This window comes from Biomphalaria glabrata, chromosome 5 (assembly GCF_947242115.1).
Source record: "Biomphalaria glabrata chromosome 5, xgBioGlab47.1, whole genome shotgun sequence".
Lineage (NCBI taxonomy): Eukaryota > Metazoa > Mollusca > Gastropoda > Planorbidae > Biomphalaria > Biomphalaria glabrata.
The window spans coordinates 4,378,861-4,402,132 of NC_074715.1; the positions used below are offsets into that span (position 1 = coordinate 4,378,861).

The 23,272-nt window shown below is 35.3% G+C and overlaps 2 protein-coding genes across 2 annotated transcripts in view; one reads left to right on the forward strand and one right to left on the reverse strand.

Annotated features, from left to right (window-relative positions):
- The window catches only part of LOC106075181 (aminopeptidase N-like), a 49,630-nt gene extending 48,769 nt beyond the window's left edge, over nucleotides 1-861 (forward strand). Inside the window, exon 25 of the mRNA XM_056028641.1 lies at nucleotides 611-861. Coding sequence (XP_055884616.1) covers nucleotides 611-760 — 150 coding nt within the window. The 3' untranslated portion in view covers nucleotides 761-861. The remainder of the gene's footprint in view (nucleotides 1-610) is intronic.
- Nucleotides 862-4,717: 3,856 nt separating this feature from the next.
- LOC106051129 (serine protease 28-like) lies at nucleotides 4,718-20,263 on the reverse strand. The gene is made up of 6 exons (XM_056028301.1): nucleotides 20,089-20,263; nucleotides 19,225-19,331; nucleotides 13,624-13,824; nucleotides 9,200-9,389; nucleotides 7,788-7,895; nucleotides 4,718-4,833 (listed from the first exon to the last, which is right to left on the reverse strand). Exons 1-6 carry the CDS (start codon nucleotides 20,153-20,155, stop codon nucleotides 4,769-4,771), a joined length of 738 nt encoding a protein of 245 aa, XP_055884276.1. The 5' UTR covers nucleotides 20,156-20,263; the 3' UTR covers nucleotides 4,718-4,768.
- Between the last annotated feature and the right edge of the window lie 3,009 nt (nucleotides 20,264-23,272).

The following is a 23,272-nucleotide window of genomic DNA, read 5'->3' on the forward strand; positions in this document are numbered from 1 at the left end:
CCAAAATGTAAATTGTAATGAATAACTGTAATCTAAGATTTTATGTCTGCTTTAGAAAACAATAAAGCATATTATTATATGCTCTATTAATTATTTTTATATATCAGTAATTTTTAGTTTTTCGGTTGTTACAAAGCTTAAATCAACTCACTCTATCTGTCTGCATGGCCAGAAGTTAGTACTCATTACTTCTCTGACACCCAATCGCGATCAGATGAAATTTTTTTTTTCACAATTATGTCTTTTATCTGACAATACATGAATCAATAAAGAAAATTAACCAATTAGTTAATTAAAAATTGGTTATTTATATCTTTTTTTTATATTTCGAACAAGAGAAAGAAATTGTAATTGATTAAATTACTTTCAATTATAGGTCACTCCTTTGAAGTTAGTTTGAAACAAAAAATAGATAACTATATGATCTTCTATTTTCATAAGCACTTCACTAGCAGAGTGGTTAGTATGCCGGATTTAGTACGCTTTAGCTATGAGTTCGAATTCGAATTCACATAGTTCCTCCATTTTTTTAAATTAATAATTGTATTAGTTTTTCAGTTGCTTTTTTTTTTATTTTTTTTTTACTAATAATATTTCATTTTATTTTCAGCTCCGAAGTTTCAAGGCAAGTCGTGAAGGTCAGTTTGATAGTGGACAGACAGCCATCATACAGGCTATTGAGAACGCTGAGACCAATGTGAAATGGATGAAGAGGAACTTCAAGCGTATTAGCGCTTGGTTGTCAGCTCATACTATTTAATTTTCTTTTCAACTATAGCAATTGACTTTGATTTCAAAATACTATCGAAGACATTGTTTTTACTTAGATTGTAGCAATAGGATAAAAAAACATTTTTTTTTCATACATAAATATTAATCCTTGGAAAATGTATTTGGTAGCCCTAAATGAAATTTAAAAAATTTAAAATATGCAGCGAACAATTAAAATTACTCAATTTATTTAAAAACCTGCATGTGTCTATATCTCAATTGACAAACAACTGAAATTCGTATATTGCAATTTCCATAAAAGAAATATAGTTACACTAGTAAGCATTGAGTCATTGTACTGTACTAGGTTTGAGATTTTATCAAAGTTTCGCAACTGTTTCTTGCGAAGCACTTACTAATTGGAGGACCTAGGTAGCTGCCTGATTTACCTCTACCTCAGGCCGGCACTGATTAATCACACTGAAATATCATTTTTATAAGTTGGACTCTCTAATCAAAAAGTGATTAAAAACCTTACAAAGAACATCTATTTTGTAGCAATAACTTTCTTTCCTTAAAGCTTAAAGATATTTCCTTAGATTTAATGTAGAAATGCTTAAAAATGTACGATCCAATGTGGCCACTTCATACTCTCAGTTACTTCATAAGCATCACAATATTTTTTTAAATCTTTGGATTACTGCCTAAGATAAATCTAAAGATTAAGCTAAGAATCTAAGTATTTGTTTAGTATTATAAATTCTTGTTTTTGTTTTCACACTTTGTTACATTAATTGATGGTAGAAACTTGAGATTATTTATTAGTTTTTCTTACTTTTTCATGCTAGAATAATTAAATTTAAATTGTAAATTTAAGATTATATATGGAAATAAATGTTATTGATATTTAAAAAAAAAATCACATTGCGTATCACTGGCTTATATTATTATCATGATTAAAAATGTTGTTTTAAAATGTTCTACTGGATAAAGACAGGAATTTGTCACCAGTTGTGAGCCTGAGGGCCCCTAAATTGTGTGTAATATTTAATATTTAATGAAAAAAAACTTAGTCAGTTGGGGGTTCCAATTAAGTGGAAGCCCAAGGGGATTTTCAAATTCTCCCCCTTCCTTCCCCACCCTAGCTACGCCACTGCTTGTTGACTGACAATACCAAAGCATTAGTCTACCGGACCTGTGTAATGATATACGGAAGTGAAACATGGTCAACATGCTCATGGCAGGACAAAAAAGGTAAATGTCTTCCATCTTTGATGCCTAAGGCGGATCTTTAAGGTGGTAAGATACACTAATGAAGAAGTGTTACTAAGAGTAGGGTGCCGGGACATCAGCCATGTTATCAGTAGCAGACGACTTAGTTGGCTTGGCCATGTTCATAGAATTCCAGAATGTCGACTTCCACAAGACATTCTGTATGGCGATCTAACAGAAGGCAGGAAGATGTATGAAAACACGACACAAAGCTTTCAAAATCGACACTAGCAGCTGGGAAAAGGTGGCACTCGATAAACCCACATGGAGAGCAGGCATAGAAGAAGGGTCCCAAATTGCATATGCCATACACAACAGTAGTAGAAAGAAGGGCGAAAATACAACGGCGCCTGGTGATTACATATGCCCAACCTGTGACCGCGGCTGTATATCAAGAATTGGCCTCTTTAATCACATAAGAAGTTGAAGTGTGAAAAGTTCTGTATCCAGGAACCTAAGAAGCTGCTCTCAAAAGCTGCTCTACCGATTTACCTAGAAATTAAGTAGTTGCATATCGCTGAGAAAAGACTTACTAGTTCGTTGGCCACATCGGAAAAAACTCTAGTGCGACTCTTACTTTTTTAAAGTAAAAAAAAAATTATTTATAAATTTGGCTAGAGCCTAAATCTTGATCTAGGTCATCGGTTTTGAAAAGACTCATGTTTGTATTTTTTATTTAAGAGTATAATACAATTATATTTAGGAAACAATTGCTCATCATTTTTTAAGTCTAGATTTCATGGCGCATCTTTTGGAACTACCATTTAAAAAAACTTAACTTCGCCAGTAATAGTGTAGTGATTATGCGATAACTTAGTAAATCTGATCTTTTATCGCCTGATCTGCACACCAGCCCAGTACTCAACACAAAAAAGGATAATAATGTTGAAAAAGTGACATATTGAATCCTTCAGCCTAAAGCAACAGACCATGATTACAAAGTCTAGTGAAGAGAAATAAAACAGCTGGCATCTGATCCTGATGTGAAACTGCATTAGGTATTGTTGCTTTGAGAAAGGTCAGGCAGAAAGGAAATTAGACTACGGGCGTGAATTTGAGTTTTAAATGATTTTTGTATTTAAAAGGAAAAAAAAAACTTTCATTAGCTGATTACCTTCGTTGAGTTGCCTCTCATAACGTTTGTACAATATTTAAAGCGTTCATTAAAGATAAGTTTAGTAATTTTCATGAAAACTCAGATCTGGTTACGACCCACATAATAAGCCACTAAGACATTTTAAGCGCAAGTCTTAGTATTTAAAATTCTGTTAGTTTCAAATATCCCGCATGAATGTGTCAGCTCGGCTCTAAGAGCCAATGTAAAATTTGAGTCTTTTATTTCAACTTAAGTTCGTCTGTTTTTTTGTACCTCTCGTATGTTTCCGGCTTATGTTTGCTTATTATTATTAACACTCAAATGTTTCCGGCTTATGATCGCCTTTTATTCTAACTCTCGTATGTTTCCGGCTTATGATCGCCTATTATTCTAACTCTCGTATGTTTCCGGCTTATGATCGCCTTTTATACTAACTCTCGTATGTTTCCGGCTTATGATCGCCTTTTATTCTAACTCTCGTATGTTTCCGGCTTATGATCGCCTATTATTCTAACTCTCGTATGTTTTTGGCTTATGATCGCCTATTATTCTAATTCTCGTATGTTTCCGGCTTATGATCGCCTATTATTCTAACTCTCGTATGTTTCCGGCTTATGATCGCCTATTATTTTAACTCTCGTATGTTTCCGGCTTATGATCGCCTATTTTTCTAACTCTCGTATGTTTCCGGCTTATGATCGCCTATTATTTTAATTCTCGTATGTTTCCGGCTTATGTTCGCCTATTATTCTAACTCTCGTATGTTTCCGGCTTATGTTCGCCTATTATTCTAACTCTCGTATGCTCCGGCTTATGTTCGCCTATTATTCTAACTCTCGTATGCTCCGGCTTATGTTCGCCTATTATTCTAACTCTCGTATGCTCCGGCTTATGTTCGCCTATTATTCTAACTCTCGTATGCTCCGGCTTATGTTAGCCTATTATTCTAACTCTCGTATGCTCCGGCTTATGTTCGCCTATTTTTCTAACTCTCGTATGCTCCGGCTTATGTTCGCCTATTATTCTAACTCTTTTATGTTTCCGGCTTATGTTCGCCTATTATTCTAACTCTCGTATGCTCCGGCTTATGTTCGCCTATTATTCTAACTCTCGTATGCTCCGGCTTATGTTCGCCTATTATTCTAACTCTTTTATGTTTCCGGCTTATGTTTGCCTATTATTCTAATTCTCGTATGTTTCCGGCTTATGTTCGCCTATCATTCTAATTCTCGTATGTTTCCGGCTTATGTTTGCCTATCATTCTAATTCTCGTATGTTTCCGGCTTATGTTCGCCTATCATTCTAATTCTCGTATGTTTCCGGCTTATGTTCGCCTTTTATTCTAAGTATCTTTTTTTTCTTGTTCAAGTTAGTCTTCTTTAATAATTGTTTATTATGGGAAAAAGAAAATCCACCTCTGAGGACAGACGTAGACGCGAAGAGAAAATCTAAATCGACTAGCGACTGACAATGGTTATGCCTGCGCTATCTGTGGCAAAATATGTAGGTGGCAGCTTAAGCTGCGTAGCGACGGGAAATACAGCTTTCTTCTATAATCTTCTGACTCGAAGATAAGCCTTACTATTATTATGAGAAAAGTAATAAACAAAAATAAATAACAGCTGCAACACATAGAAATAAATACATTAGTTTTTCTCTGTGTAAAGCTGTTACATGCGAAGTATTAATTTACATTCTCTGCAGTATCCACGCTCGGTATCTTGTAACATCTGTGTACAATGAGGGTTGGCCTGCTGAAATATTAACAATAAAAACACAATGACACATATGCATAATATTAGCTGATTACACTTTTCTTCTTATTGGATAAACTCAAACAATTAATTAAAGGCACGTGAACTGTCTTTATGTATACTTATTTGATGGTTGTGCTGCATCCGAAGGATCTTGAAAATTACATGGAAAGAAAGAGTATGCAATACTGAGATCGTCACTCGACCTAGCCTCTTTACAGTCCTCAGGCAACGCCGCCTCCGGTGACTCAAAACATGTTCACCGGATGGAGGACTATCGCATCCCAAAAAATCATTCTCTTTAGGCAACTCGCGTCTGGCTCAAGAAAAACTGTTCGCCACCAATTCCGTTACGTGGATGTAATTAAACGGGACATCAAATTAGTGAACATTGATACTGACCATTGGGAAGACATAGCCCTAGACCGCAATGGTTGGAGAGAGACGGTGACCAATAAAAGCTATGGACAGCGAGAAAACATGGGCCTCAGCTCTTAAAGAAAAGCTAGCCATACGAAAAATGATTAGCTTCTCTACCACCAAAGCGAAAGCCACCTTGATCTGCAATAAATGTGGATTGGAATCCATCCACCATCGCAGTGGCGCTACAGCCCATGGAGGGCTCTGGCCTGCTTTAACACATCCTTCCATTCAGATCTCTCCTGGGCCTTTCGTCTCCACGCCCTAACCCCAAGCTGCTTCAGATCTGCTTCCACGTCATCTATCCATCGCTTGTATACGATTTGCCTGTATACGATTTTCGCCCCTCTGTTATCTGACATTCTTTCAAGGTGACCTGCCTAACGTAATCTGTTCTTTTTTATTTCGTTCACTATTGGTGAGTCTTCATACAATTGATATAATTAGATTGGAATATCTCTCCGAAATAGGGCTCCATAGCTATAAGAAAAAGTGTTCGAGATGAACCATATCCGTTCTACGACTGTAAGAGGCCAATAAATATTTAATGGTAATGCAGATTTATTGCATCGAGTTTATCTAGATGTAAGCAGGTATTAACCTTCCAGGCTATGCTATTCTGCCTCAATTCGTCCCCTGGGTGGAAACAATTACTTGAGGAAGTAATTAAGCTAAATGAATAGCAAAACAAAACTTCTGTGGGAGTGTCCAAGGTAATGGAGAGCTTTCCCATTGCACGGTGCGGAGTTGAAAGAGAGCTTCCACGTCTCTGTCGATAACCTATGCAACGATCCTCAAGGGACTGTTATATTAATGACGAGTCCTGCAAGGTTACCTTGATACAATATAAGACAATGGTGGGGATTCACGGTGTGCTCGACCTTCGACCATGTATTCTAGTCCATGCGCTGGGAAAGCCAGATTCGTCGGAAATAGCAATGTCCTACTTATGCATTGACTTGTACCTCATCCAGACAGAACGGTTGGTTCATGCAGACGTACACGCCTAGAGTTCGAAAAACCTTAGGATCAGATCTTTTGACAGTGAGACAGTATTAACCTTTGCATACATTTTACATATGTCTTATTGAAAACAATAAATAGTAAAAAAAAACAACTTTATTTTAATTACATACCAAAAATGTACAATAATGTTATGTGTCCATACTTTAGGGACATTACAGACAGGCCAAGGGGTGTTGAACAAGGAACATTGCTGCTAATGCACGCATTATGACCAATGTTATGGTCATGTGACCAGATAGCCTTTACAGACAGGAGACAGTGTGTTAGAAAGGACAGTAGAGTCCAGGACAGCAAGCAGTCAGGACTGTGTGCTACGAAGTGAGTCCTGTAGCTGTACGAGCTAGAGAGACTTGTAGTGACTAGTTAGGCAGTTCTGTTGTGTAGCAAAGCATTAGAAGTTAGTGTAGTCAATTGTGTTTATTGGCTGTTGTTGATGTAATTGTAAATAAACCGCCACCTTGTTTATTGAAGTTCTTGTTGTCAAGTTAATGTTTTAGATGTGTTGTGTTGTTAGGAAGTGTTTACAGAAGGCCGGATAGAGAAGATCGTGACAATATAATGAATATATATATATATATATATATATATATATATATATATATATATATATTAGACGTTTCGATTCATTTGTCCTGTCGTAAACCGATTTTCGTTATAGGTCGGAAAGCAAGAAATGGGGGATAAGCGGCAAAATGGGCTGTGCATACTGGGGTGGGAGAGAGGGCAAGGGAATCTGGAAATGCACAACCTGAGGAAGTTGCCAGAGATACGTCCACCATCTTGTTCCTGCACACTTTAGGACACCCTAAGGAAGTTGCCAGAGATACGCCCACCAACTAGTTCCTGCAAACTTTAGGACACCCTGAGAAAGTTTCCAGAGATACGCCCACCAACTAGTTCCTGCAAACTTTAGGACACCCTGAGAAAGTTGCCAGAGATACGCCCACCAACTAGTTCCTGCAAACTTTAGGACACCCTGAGAAAGTTGCCAGAGATACGCCCACCAACTAGTTCCTGCAAACTTTAGGACACCCTCTGGAAGTTGACAGAGATACGCCCACCAACTAGTTCCTGCACACTTTAGGACACCCTAAGGAAGTTGCCAGAGATACGCCCACCAACTGGTTCCTGCACACTTTAGGACACAAATCACTTAGGTCAAAACAAAGCTTAATATAGTATACGGTAGATGTGTTGTAACCACAAAACAAGTATTTAAATAGTAATAGGTCGTAATAATACTCTGCTTGTTTAATATCAAACAACCCAATTCTCTGATTTTTTGACTGAATATGACAGTGTGTTTATTATCACAGGTCTCCTCATTCAAATTATTTCATTAACTTATTAATAGTTTTTTTTTTAATTGATTCCTGTGTCCATCGACAATACATAGTTTCGCAAATTGTGAGCTTAACCCTAAAATGGGAACTTGGATAAATATCGTGCAAAATATTCCATCCAGACAGACACAGTTTGTTTATATAAGCTTTGAAAAAGACACCTACCTTTGCAATACACACCCATCATTTTCGCAATTCCAACAAGAGTATCCTTGTTCGGACCACACAACAAAGGGGTGCCTAAATTGCCCATACAAGGGGCGCTGTTATCACCTGATTAAAGAATATGGATATTAACCTAACCCTAAAGTGGCCAAAAGTATGTTACAATTAGAAACAAAAAAATATCAATTTAATTGCAATACATAATCGAGTTTCCGAAAGACTTTTCTTTTTCTTTTAAAAAAAAGGTCACACATTTCAACACGCGGTTACTAATAAGTCCACTCATATTACGCAACTTTTTATTGTACCAGACAAGACAGAAAACACTTAAAACAATTAAACAATTAGTTCATAAATTGAAGGTGATTAATTTAAATTCTTTGATTTCGAAATATGGGGAATAAATGCTGCTTATTGATATATATATATATTCACAACAATAAGAAGAATTTATGTATAGATATTGTCACGAATCATTAATAGTGCTAATGTCTATTGAAGATTATCTTGATCTTTATCGCACTATTAATGATTGTTTTTACCGAGGATTCAGAAATCATCACTAATAAGATGATCATCTAGAAGTTGCCAGTTGATAAGAGGATCATATAGAAGTCGACAGTTGATAAGAGGATCATCTAGAAGTCGCCAGTTGACAAGATGATCTAAGTATATTATTATATATTCAATGAAGTAACTTTTCTTCGTCTATAACAAATACTTTAATTCAAAACTTGGAAAAGCTATTCACAAATAATTACAGTGGTTAAATGTACTTGAATAGAATAGATGATCTACACAATAATATAATTATGTCTTCTTTCTTGAGTTTTTACACTAAACTCTAGTACATCTAATATCTAACACGTTCCGCACAAGACTGGCGGTAATATCTGTCAGCTTACAAAGCTTGGGCGTTACCACGTGACCAACATCTATCCGCTGCATGGCCAACCAATAAATGCAGCTCAAAGTAAAATAATTAATAACTCCAACCAATCACATTCATCCCAAAACATAATTCTGCTGCGTGATGTAAAATTCCCGAGGTAGCTAAAATTCTGCCGACAAGCTAAATATAGACTAAGCGTACGTGACATATATATATATATATATATGGATTTAGTCCCTTTATTATATTTTGACACGTTTTTTTCTCCCACTTCCAATTCTGCACTCAGGTTAAAATTTTGAATAAGTCCATAGTCAATAACAACAATAACAATACACAAATCAATTCAAAGATTAACCAGTTAGTTAATCATTTACTACTAATTAATTAGTTTCGTTTTCTATAGGAAAAATGAGAGAAAAACTTTCGTAATTTTCAGATAGATAACTGTACTTAACGATCTGATACACTTTGTTTTTAAAAATGTTTTTTTTTTCTATAGATTTTTTTTTATTATTACCTTTTCGGTTTAAAACACAAATTATAAGTCCAGAACTTAACGGATACTGGAGGTCTTTATAGGATCTCTCTATGCACTCGTTCTTTGAGAGCAGCGTTTTTGACACTTGTTCCACCCTGCTTCCACTCCAGCCGTATGTCATACACGATGTCTCTACATAGATAGAGCTATTAACTGCAAGTTTGGCTACCTGAGAAAGGAAAAAGATAAACTTGACCAGTAATAGATCTAGTTTTTTTTTTTTTACAAACTTCTGGACTTACCGAACACTTATGTAAGATTATTCTTTGTTGATTTCTCATCAGCTTTCAACACAATACAACTTCATTTAGCAAAATGGAAAAAAGTGAAAGCGTTGAAGATGAGTCCATATATAATACTATGGGCAAATGAATTTTTGACCCGAAGACCTCAGAAGGTAAGGGTAAACTATGGGTTTTTATTTGCACGCATAGTTAACACAGGGGCACCCCAGGGGTGGTTCATTTTGTACACCAATGATTTTCAATCCTTCACAAAATTCGCTGATGATGCGGCTCTTCTTGCCATGCTCTCAGAGAGCTCAGAGGTAAATGAGTATTTCAGAGAAATAGAACACATTGAAAAATACTGTAAAGATATATTTTTATTATTAAATGTAAAAAAAACAACAAAGAAATGATAATCGATTTTCGTAGGGACAAGAAGGAAAATGATATTGTTTCTGTAGCTGGAGAGACTATTGAAATTGTGCAAACCTTTAAATACCTTGGTGCTATCCTAGACAATAAACTAAATTTTACTGCAAAAACTGATTATATCAGCAAAAAAGGGCAGCAAAGATTACGATTACTGAGAAGACTGTCCTCGTTTAATGTTAGCGAAAAGGCCTTGGCTATGTTTTATCACGCTCACATCTGCAATATTTTAATTTTAATATGACTTCCTGGTATGGCAATCTGAGCATTAGAAATAAAAATAAACTACATAGAATGCTGCTGGTAAAGTCATTGGTAAAAAACAAACCCCATTTGGGCAGCTGTTTGAGACAAACATCCATTAAAAAGTTAAAAAGATTCAAGAAATAAAAAATCACCCTTTGGGTCAGTATTTTGTGATTTTACCATCACGAATAAAACACAAGACACCGATAGCAAAGACAGACACAAACACTCTTTTATTCCCCTGGCAGTCATATCATTAAATATAAACAATTTGATTTTGACATTTTTATACATGTAAATTTTGAGTGAATCAGGTATGAATGTACATTTTGTTTTTTTTATAGTTACAATGTTTTGCTTGGCGCAATGCACAATTTGTAAGACAAATTTCCTCACGGACAATAAAGATTATTATTATTATTAGGAAGCGTGGTCGAGAGGCTAAGTGCGCTTGAACTTGGCTTGTCTTGACTACCTAGAATGGGACTCGAGGTTCGACACCCGACTCGGGCAGAGTTACGTTTACTGAGCGCCTAAAGGCAGCACGGAAAACCAACTCCTAGATACCTCCTCCACCCTACTGGTCCACAAATAAGATTGGACCAAAGCGCTCTGAGCATGCTATAAGCATGAAATTAAAGCTATATAAAATCTATAATAATAAAAAAAATTATTATTATTATTATTAGTTTACATGTCTTCGTTTATGTCCACAAATTGTCGAGAAACAAAGGAAACAGCTACAAAATGTTCTATCCGAATTTAGAGAAACTTTTAGACGGAAGAATAAAAAATTGAATTAGAAATAATACTAAACCATAATATACAACTAGAAAAACCAAACCTAATGACTTACTGTTATAGGTTTAGTTCATCGGGAATTTGACGAGACTATAAATAGACTCTTTAGACGGAACTAGGGAATTAATTAACCGGATAATGAATGATGAGATTATTTGACAGTTAGAAGTAAAGGACTCACTCTTTAATGGCGTAGTCAAAAACATCTGTTGATATATGGACTGTGCCCCTTCGTTTTATGGATTAAAGACTCTTTATAAGTTACACAGTTTTTATCAATTAATTCATACAATTTAATATATGTTGTCTGGTTGAAATCGAACCCCATGAGTTAGTAAGAATGACTTCATTATTATAGACCTAGATCTAGATCTACTTCATAACTATTACGAAAACTACCATAACAATACTCAGAAAGACACAAAGATAAAGGCGCATTTCTTATTCCATATCCTAGGACAAAATCGTACCAGTGCTCCTTCTTTCCTAGTACCATTAGAGAAAAGAATGGGTTTGCTGGATTTGCTAGGAAGACCAGAACTTGCCAGAGTTTAAGTCACTGATTAACATGAATGTCTCGATGACATAAAAAGTATTAGAAATACTGCTTGAGAATTTCAGACATTACGAAATAATCTAAAAGTGGACAAAAAAGATGACGATGAATTAAAAATAATACTGCTGCGAGATTTGCTTTCCCCCTGGAAACGTGTAGTGGTGACAAGAGGAGCATTAAGTTATTATTTGTGTACCATATACCATAAGTTTACAATGGCAACCTATCCTTCTAAAATCTCTCTCTTATCTCTATTTCTTTCTTTATATATATATACAATGTGACAGTATCGGGAAGTCCTTCACAGTGTTCTTCACCTGGTGTCAGAAGTGGGATCTAATTACGGCTGGACAAACTTGATTTGTAAGAACGTAAACAAAAGCTTTAAAAGCGAGTACAGAAACGCTTTAAAAGAAACACTTAAAGCTCTACTCCTAGTGGGCCTGTTTGGAGACACGAAGATAGGTGCACTGTAAATACTTGTTTTAAATTCAATAAAATATTAAACATGTGAAGGAACTATTAACTGTACGCGTTGTTAAGCTTATCCGTGCGGCCCGTGCATCCCTAAGGTCGATGTAACAAACATTGTAATTTCCAACCATTGCTGCCGAAACTGTCAATAGCTTTACTAATGAATTGCTTCTTGTGGTGATGGACAAACTGTCGATGAACTCGGATCATGCACTAAGCGGAAATTCTTCTTCCTATTCCAGCTATAGCACCTTTTATGAAAGAGTTAAAACAATTATTACTGCTAGAAAAGTGAGACGTCAATGAAGAAAATAACCAATCAGATTACGGATATGTTTTTGTAATAACTCCAAAAAATCCAAACATGTACTTTAATTTAGGTGTGTGTGAGTTGACCGCTAATTCTCGGCAGCACCAACTCAGTATCAAGTTTGTCTGCAAGTTGTCTCGCCTGACTCAGAATGCCATCCCTGAAGTGTTTCTCAGCCTGGTCAGTGTAGTTTTTGAATGAATAAATTAGATTGCTGATGTGCCGATGAGTGGCGAATATGTTAGACAGATTGCAACATTGGTAAAACTGGTTTAAGAAGCGATTAGCATATGACGAGAATAAAAAAGACCAAGTAGACACACATTAGCAGCAGACATTTGTTACACATGTGCTGTTTGATTGTTTTCACTTACAAGGTTAAATCTCTGAGACGCCCTACGGACTACAGCTGCTTTAGAATAGTTTTCATTAATACTGTCATGAAAACAGTTCTGAATGCTAGCCATCAAGGGCCAGCCATCGAAGCCTTGTTCGTGTACTTTTGTCCAAATCTAGATTTACTTAATGTATTCGATGACAATGACGTTAGACACAGGCAGTGCGTCACGCTAATGAAGCCTTCTCAAATACAATTGCCATCAACAAACCCAACAACAACAACAAAACAATGTGTAACCTATTCTACTAGTTCTAGGCCTTAACTAAATATAATAATAACTAAAGGTATGTGCAAAAAAAAACAAATCGTCTCGACTAATGTGCTAAGAATATTTCATACGTTTTATAGTATAAAAAATTGCAAGCCCATAGTAAAACTTACATGGTCGGCCATCAACCCCTGATTAGCCAATATGAGTTAATTACAATATTACGTTATCATTACCGTTGTAGGTCAGTGGAAGCACAACTTGTTGAATTGCTACTTAGAATATTTTTTTTAAAAGAATAAGCCAAAATTTGGCTACCGGTTCTAGAATCTAGAAAGGTGCACATTCAAGGTCATTGATCTATTCCCGATAAGCCTAGGCTAGTCTACTATTGCATTACCTTATCCTAACAATGTACTTCAGTGGAGGTACTACTTGTTCAATTACTACTTAGAATTTAATTGATTTGATGATTAAAAAAATGACTACAATTTGACTTCTAAGAATTCTAAAGGGGGGGGGGGTTAAAATGCATCAATTTGCTCCACCCTACAGGCGCCCATATATATATATATATTGTTCTTTACTAGCGAACCGAATGATTTTTTGGGCGCCCCAGAAATAAATAAAAACAACTGTAATGGAAATGAACATTGATTGAAAAAAAAATGTCAAGGTGGCTGATCGTTGTGCTGGCCTAGAAGAACCATGCGTTCTACGTGCGCCTCAAGATGGCCGAGTTAAACACATACCTGCACATTCTTGTCAAGTTTGGCTGGAGTGGACAGTGTCACAATTGCGATGTCGTTTGGCCACTCATACCATTGAAAATCTTCATGCTTGTCTACTCTTGAGACGTAGATAATTTGTTGGTGCGTTTTATTGACCTTCCCTAGAGACACTCGAACATCCTTGGGTAGATGATATTTTAGGCAATTTGCAGGCGCAACGACCTACGAGCCAGAAAATAAATTCAACATTGTTGTTAATGACTTCACATACCAAGACTAAATTAGATCGATGAATTTTGATTCAATTAATATTAACATTAAATACCACTTATATTAAATATTGTTTTAATTACTCAGATGTAAATGTGTCTGCAGTGCAAGAACTTCAATCATAGTGTCTAATTTGGTATAAAGTTGCTGAAAAATTTCGCTAAATTGTGGAAAAAGGAGATAGTTAGATTATTATCTTTATGTATGTTATCTTTGACACGATTTACGAAACAAAAAAAAAGCAATTGATGTAGAGAGAGAACGTTTAATATGTATACGTTGTCCTCCTGTCTTGAGGACCTATTTAGTGGAGGATTTGTTACAAGTAATAGAAGTCTTTAAGACTACATATACATCTTTATTAAGGTAGGACCTATTTAGTGGAGGATTTGTTACAGGTAATAGAAGTCTTTAAGACTACATATACATCTTTATTAAGGTAGGGCCTATTTAGTGGAGGATATGTTAGAAGTAATAGAAGTCTTTAAGACTACAGATACATCTTTATTAAGGTAGGGCCTATTTAGTGGAGGATTTGTTACAGGTAATATAAGTCTTTAAGACTACATATACATCTTTATTAAGGTAGGACCTATTTAGTGGAGGATATGGTGACGATCACACTTGCCGGGGATTATATTATCAAACTTGACAATTCAATGAAATGAAGAAAGAAACATCTCTCTGTATTTTATTAAAATTTCTCCAATAATACTTCTTCAACTTTCACATAAAATTAACTTCTTAATTTAACAACAACTTGACTTGATCCTTCATTAATAAAACTTGAAGATACATGAAACTTCACTTAGTTATAACTTCAACTTCAACTAATAAAACTTTAATTAATGGACCCGCTAATATCACAAAACTTATAACCATTACTAATCGAGGACTAATCGATGACCATCGCTCTACAAGAACTACTACTAAGCAAGGACACCGTCTAAATGACTTTCCCTTAATTTATACCTTTCTTAATCGTACATTCCAGAATCAAGGAAACTTCTCCCCTAATTATTTTAGTAGCTTTAACCTTCTAGAAGCTGACGTGTGCTATTTCTATCCCTTAAAATCTTTCTGTGATTGGATACCGAAAATTAACTTGTTTACGCTAGTCAGTTGCACTGGTTTGACCTCGTTTCTAGAAACTGGGCGAAATAGGTCACAGAATCGACTCGTGACAGACATGTTACAAGTAAACGAAGTCTTTAAGACTACAAATACATCCTTATTACGGTAGCTGCTGAAACTACAAACAAGAATTTTGGTGTAGAAATGTAAATGATAGCATGTTTGAAGTTTGGTAAAAGAGGTCACAGTTCAAAAGAATGCTATATGGAAAGTACGAGGGTAAATCGACTGAGTTAAATTTATAAGAGAGCCTGACATGTGGCAAGTGCTAGAGATGTAACACATGGTGGATACCAGGAGCAATCTGACAATAGAAGTAGAAGAATAAATGACAGATGCTACTAATTACAATGATGCAAAGTTTAGATATAATGAAACAGAAAATGACAAGACAGAAAGAAATTCGTAATTTGTAATTCTGGTAAAGAGGGAAATACAGAGAAACCGAAAAAAATTGAACAAGTTTGTGAGCAAAGATGACTTAGTTACAAAATTTTTATTGCGGTCGTGTTGAATAAATGGAATATTTTCCGCCATGTGAGCAGTTAACAATTTGATATATGGTAAAAAAACTTAACAAGTAGATCGATAGGAGGTCACTCAAAAAAAACTCCAAAAATATTGGGATAAAAAAGTCACGCGAAAAAAAACAAAAATTAGGATAGAAAAGTCAAGGGAAAAAAACAAAAACCAAAAATTGGGATAGAAAAGTCACGCGAAAAAAACAAAAACCAAAAAAAATTGGGATAGAAAAGTCACGCGAAAAAAACAAAAAACCAAAAAAAATTGGAGTAGAAAAGTCACGCGTAAAAAAAAAAAAAAAAAAAAAAAATTCGAATAGAAAAGTTAGTACAGAACTTTTTGCTTAATGAGATACGAAATATAAATACATGCCTATCGCTGTTTCAGACAAATTATTTTCTTTTTCTGGTCTTGATAGATTTAACTTCAGTAATCAGTTGCTCGGTCCATTTATCTTTGTAAGTCGAATGAGCACCCACTCCGGTACTAATATGGTCTGGTTGACGTAGCTACTTGTATTTGGGGGATGAATCGAGTGCGTCATTCCGCCTGTTAAAAGCCTCTTGACTTTCAAGTGTTCCATTAAATAAATACGGTGAGTTTTATGTGAGCTCATAAAGGACATAACAAAAAGTAAGAGAGCTTTGGCATGTGCAGTCACGTGGTGGTCATGTTATTGGTAGCCGATTTTCCGTTTTTTTAACTGGCGAATGTTTTCCTGGTAGTCAAGAGGACTACTTAGGGCACATTTTTCCTGTCTAGGTTGAGAACCCTCGTGCAGATTTAACACCAGTTGTCACATCGTACAACGGGTCCCACGTTTTCCTCTTCCGGAATCTTCTTGGCCAGCGTTCTTTTCATACCTTTAAAACACTGTTATGGCGTCGTTAGACATTGTCCTGAACCACTGCCAACTCTCATTATGACTATTCTGTTGGCGGCACCACATGATTGAACTAATACCTTGTCTTCGCTGGTTTTGCGCTAGCTACTAATTCTGATAGCTTTCTTTAACTGTGGATCTCAACTAGCATTAACGCTGGCAGCAATGTCTTGATAGTTTCATATTATCTGGAGCAGTTTGTTGACCTTACCACTCAACTAAAATTAACGCAGGCAGCAATGTCTTGATAGTTTCATATTATCTGGAGCAGTTTGTTGATCTTACCACTCAACTAAAATTAACGCAGGCAGCAATGTCTTGATAGTTTCATATTATCTGGAGCAGTTTGTTGACCTTACCACTCAACTAGCATTAACGCAGGCAGCAATGTCTTGATAGTTTCATATTATCTGGAGCAGTTTGTTGACCTTACCACTCAACTAGCATTAACGCAGGCAGCAATGTCTTGATAGTTTCATATTATCTGGAGCAGTTTGTTGACCTTGCCACTCAAATAGCATTAACGCAGGCAGCAATGTCTTGATAGTTTCATATTATCTGGAGCAGTTTGTTGACCTTGCCACTCAAATAGCATTAACGCAGGCAGCAATGTCTTGATAGTTTCATATTATCTGGAGCAGTTTTTTTTATCTTACCACTCAACTAGAATTAACGCAGGCAGTAATGTTTTATTTTATTTGAAACTTTTTTTCTCCCATTAAACCCCTTTTCTTGTTCATGGACTTTCTCTTATCATTCACTTTATCAGTGGTGGCGTTTACCCATTTGTATACTGAAGGTGATTAAGGTTGGATTCGTATGTCTATCTTCTAGTTTCTTTCTGTCTTTGATTGAAACTATCATACCTCGTGTGGTAGTCATTTGTTTAGCCATTATGTTGACGGTCGTTGACTTGTAGCACCAAACTGCTGGTAGACAACAAAACCGCTATAGACGTATTGTATCTTAGCAAATAAATCTTGAAATAACTGGAGTAAATTCTTTGTTACTATATTGAATTATGTTGCAATTCTTGGGTAGGCACTTAACGAAAAGGCAGGCAACTCAACACAGTTTAACAGGAAATAAATACAGGTGTTTATTCACTAGGGCAAACACATAACATCTTTCAGCTTACTCAGAGTCTCACTACTAAGTATACCAGTCCTTTGCTTCTTAACCCGAATGTGGACCAACGACAGCCTTTCCCGCTTCGCTTCAGGTCTCTTCCACAACCTTCAGGCAGCACAAAAGTTGGTCTCTTAGTTTTCCAAACATTCATACTCTTCACAATCCCTGATGCACTGTTCTTCTCGCTATCCATAGACATATATATATAGACTGGACGATGAAGTAAGAATTATTATGGGAAACATTTGGGAAAAGATAAGTTTGTATGAGTTATACAGCAGTTATGTGCAGTGTAAAATTAAAAGTATTTATAGTTGTTGTTTTTTCAGCCATAGCCTATATAATTGATAGAACCCCTTCTGTATTATTATATCTCTTATTGTGCCTACAAAATTTATTAAATTTACATAATTAAAATAATTATAAATAGTTTTAAATACTAGATTTAGATTTAGTCTATATAAATACTACAGTAAAAAAATACTACCTACTACTAGTAATATACTACTACACTATAAACTATAATTGTAATCTGTATAATCTAGTCTATAGTTGGTATATAAATAGTCTAGGACTATATTGTCACTATATCTATAATCTATACTTATACTAGATCTAGTCTATAGTCTGCATGCATAGATGATAGACTGACTAGTTTAATAGTTAGTAGTAAAAAGTATGAAAATTATTAGACCTATTTATTACAAATATTAGTCATATTTATTAGATTTAGATCTATCAATATTAAATTAGTGACAATTACAGTCACAGTGATACTGAATTATTCTGACTTACTGAAACTGAAAGTTACTGTGTATAATTTTCATTTTTTTTTCAACCTTTAGAATGTATCCTCTGGCTTATCGTACTACGAACATTAGAGCACGTTCTGCTCATTTTCTTTGACGTTTTTGACTAAAAACTAATTCTAACAATTTGAATCAATAAGACGACCGCCATACATTAATAAAGAAGCCATGTCACAAACCTATATATATTTGCCTATGTCTTGATTATGAAACAAAGGCAAAATATTGGGAATACGGCAGTTTTGTACTTTTCAAACCTAAAGATCATAATTATATATTGGCTGAAATGTTAGTCCTAGAATTTATAGCTCAATAGCCGCCGTTTGTTTTTCACATAGATATAGTACATCAAACATATTTGACTTCCCCCAAATAAAAATAACTTTCTACTTCCAGTCTAAATTTATTTATGTCTATGTCTCTATCCTTGTGTCTTCCTGTTTACGTTCAACAGTGCGCTAGTGTGCACCTGAAGCACTGGTGCAAGGCAGGGTTACAACAGTATTATTACTATTATAGCAGGAAATAAATCATGTTGATATGAAACAAAATACATGTACTAGATTAGGAGTGCTCAACTATATACACTAGTGACAATAACTAGAGACTAATATTAGTGGTTTCACTCTGTTGCTAAATGTTTTTAGTGGGACGTCTAAGCAGAAAGTGTTGATGTATATCTTATCTTATTTTTTTAGAACGTCCAATTATATATCACTTTCAAAGTTCTTGCTAATTAGTTCGTCTCATAATTCTATTAATTAGTTCGTCTCATAACTCTATTAAAATATATGAGTCTTAATACTCAGTGCTATATTTATTTCTCTTTGGTAATGTAAATTTATGATTAAGATCGACAGAAAAAAAAATTACTTTGTTTAATGCAATCAGAACTCCGTTACAAAAAATGTACCATAGGTTGAAATGTGAATACCATACAGAAACCTCTACTTGGGAAGGGAATAGCGGGCCATCTGGCTCTGAAAACAGGACAAGAAATAGTGTTAGGAAAGAAAATATTTAAATATTTCATTTACTGATAAGCGGGACTGTCAGACATTTTTAACTTGGTTGCTGGCTTTTGTTCCACATTTATTGTATCATTCTATTGTGTCCATTTCTTTTTTCTTCAAAAACAAGCCCATAGAATAGATAGTGAGTATACATTTGTATCGCTATTCATCACATAAGAAACAAATCTTAATGCAAAACAAGCGAAATACAAACAAGATTACAAAGAGAGTTTGTGTTATCACATAAACTCAGACGCTGCCCCCCTTCGGATGCTAAACTTTCTAATAGAATCTAGTGCTTACAAACAATACAAAGAATAGTGAAAGAAAATATTGGAATATTTTAGATACTGGTAAGCAGGACTGGCGGACATTGTGGACTGGGTAGGTGGCTTTTGTTCCTCTCCAACTGTCACAGTCTCGGTTGACATTGCTTGTTATTTCTTCACCTCGGGTCATTGATTGAAAAAAAGGAAGTAAGAATGACTAAATTGACTTTTAGTCGGTAGTATCCTTTAGGCAGCCGAAGACAGTAGTAGTAGTAGTACCTTGAGGTCACTTTAGACGGTTTTTTTTTTCTGTACTTAGAGCTGGACACATATTATTGAAGTTGATTGTTGACCTGTGTGATTGGCCTGAGTCATGTGTATCAGTAGGCCGCACACACATTAACCCTTTCAGTCCACCACTGGAGCTACAACAATATAAACATGAATAATCTTACCCTGTTCGCTGTTCACAATGCCTAAAATAATGAAGATATGAAAACTGGTTGAAATAAACGCGTTCATCGTAAGAGTGTTCTTGTATCTTTTGATGTTTCCTCTGTAGTCGCTGAATGAACTCTTTATGTTGTGTCTTTAGTATTTATGTGTTTCTGTTGTGTTGTCTTTATATGAGAAAAGATCAATAAAGCAGTCTTAGTCTTAGTCTTAGTATATACTTAAAATTACGGACTTCTATTCTGATTTATCAAACTGACAGCAGCTTGTCAATATTTTTTTTAAAGCCAGTCTTCAACGTATAGGCAAAAATTTATTGTTAAATCGATTAAAACGCAGATAACTCTGGTAAATCCTTCACATAAACATTAGAGTCAAAATGACAAATCTAAATAGTGTAGTCGTATATGTCTTTGATTTGTTCTTCTTGAATTAGTAAAGCAATATGTCTAAGTGATAGCACAAGGGTGCGGGTTCAAAACCTCTGGACCATGCACTAAAAAACAAATTCAGCAAACCTTGACTGCATAGATCCAGTGTGGCACAACATGAAGATTTTTTGTTTTACCCACTAGAATAATGTTAGAAATTAATAATTTGTTAATGTAAAAGCCTGTTATTGTGTGTTAAATGTACAGGAAACCGGGTAAGTGTGTGTGTATATATGTTTGTCTGTTAGTGTTTTCTAAGTTTCCAGTAAAGAGATCCCATGAGGAAGTAGAATAATATGAATGTATGTTCCATGTACTAACTTTAAAAAAAATTTTACTTTATGCCAATGATTTAGATTACGTCATACAAATGTCTTCTTTTATTACGTAATACCAATGTCTTCTTCATTACGTCATACCAATGTCTACTTTTTTATGTCATGCCAATGTCTACTTTTTTATGTCATGCCAATGGCTCTTTTTATAACGTCATACCAATGTCTACTTTTATAACGTCATACCAATGTCTACTTTTATTACGTCATACCAATGTCTACTTTTATTACGTCATACTAATGTCTACTTTTATTACGTCATACCAATGTCTACTTATATTACGTCATACCAATGTCTACTTTTATTACGTCATACCAATGTCTACTTTTATTACGCCATACCAATGTCTACTTTTATTACGTCATACCAATGTCTATTTTAATTACGTCATACCAATCTCTCCTTTTATTACGTCATACCAATGTCTCCTTTTATAATTTCTTTTTTTACGTCAGGTTTTGCTCTTAGCATTTCTGATCTCAGTCTCTCCCTTTTGTTATTTGACTTCCTCTTCTTTATTTTATCTTTTTTGCCTCTTTCACTTCTTTCTTTTTTTTTTATTTCTTTCTCTTTTCTTACGTTTTCTTTTTTTCTCTCCTTTTTTTCATTGTCGTTTTTTTTCCATTTCTCTTTCACTTTTTTTTTTCTTTTAAAATATTTTTCTCTTTCATCATTTTTTTTTCTTTTTTTTATGTCTTTTTTTACTCCCGTCTACTGTATTTTATCTGTTTTTTAATGTTTTTCTTCCTTCTTATTTTCTCTTTTTAAATCGTGATATTTATGTCTTTTTATCCCTTTCTCTCTCTCTCTCTTTTTGCTTTCTCTTCTGATCTCTCGATTATGTCTGTCTTTTTTTTCTTTTTTTGTTTTATTCTTTCTCTCCTTATTTCTGATTTTCTCTCTATCACTTATACTCTTTCTCTTTTTCTTGTTCGTGTATGTTTTACAATAAGTTTCGGTCTCTTTTATCTCCGGTTTTTATTTTTATCTCTCAATCTCTTTTTTTTTCTTCTTCCTTCTAATTATTTATACCTATTACAATTTTCTCTGTTTTCTCTCTATCATGATATGTCATGTGAGGTGAGGGCTTAATGTCTCTTTTTTTCTCTTTATGATGATCTTAATCATGCAAGGTAAAGGCTGAATGTCTCCTTTTTTCTCTCTCTATCATGATATGTCTTACTTATTACTTAATCATGCGAGGTACGTGTCAGAGCGATAAAGAGCTTGGCTTACAAGTTGGGGTTCTGCGTTCGAATCATGGTTAAGACCGAAATTTTTAATTTTGGCATCTTTGGACGCCTTTGAGTCTACATAGGTTTAATGCTTACATAACAGTAGTTAAGTAAATAAAAGGCAGTTGGTCATTGTACTGGCCACATGACACCATCGTTAACTGTAAGACACAGAAACAGATGACCTTTACATCATCTTCTGTATAGATCGTTAAGTATGAAAAAGAAACTTTACTAATTTTTTAAAAATTAGCTGTTCATACCGGCCACCAGCTGATCAAGTTATTTCAATGAAGCTGTAGAAGATGAAAAAAAATTGAATAGGCATACAATAGGCATCAAATAGGCACCCGATAGGCACTCAATAGGCATCCAATAGGCATCCAATAGGCACCCAATAGGCATCCAATAGGCATCCAATAGGCATCCAATGGGCACCCAATAGGTATCCAATACGCATTCAATAGGCACCCAATAGGCATCCAATAGGCATCCAATAGGCATCCAATAGACATCCAATAGACATCCAATAGGCATCCAATAGGCACCCAATAGGCAACCAATAGGCACCCAAAAGGCACCCAATAGGCATCCAATAGGTATCCAATGGGCACCCAATAGGCATCAAATAGGCATCCAATAGCCACCCAATAGGCATCCAATAGGCATCCAATAGGCACCCAATAGACTTTAATAGGCATCCATTAGGCACCCAATAATAAACTAATTGGCATCCAATAGGCGCCCAATAGACATCCAATAGACATCCAATAGGCACTCAATAGGTACCCAATAGGCATCCAATTGGCACCCAATAGACATCCAATAGGCATCCAATAGGCATCCAATAGGCATCCAATTGGCACCCAATAGGCATCCAATTGGCACCCAATAGGCACCCAATAGGCATCCAATAGGCACCCAATAGGCATCCAATAGGCACCCAATAGGCATCCAATTGCACCCAATAGGCATCCAATAGGCATCCAATAGGCACCCAATAGGCATCCAATTGGCACCCAATAGGCATCCAATAGGCACCCAATAGGCACCCAATAGGCGACCAATAGGCATCCAATAGGCACCCAATAGGCATCTAATAGGCACCCAATAGGCATCCAATTGCACCCAATAGGCATCCAATAGGCATTTAATAGGCACCCAATCGACATCCAATAGGCATC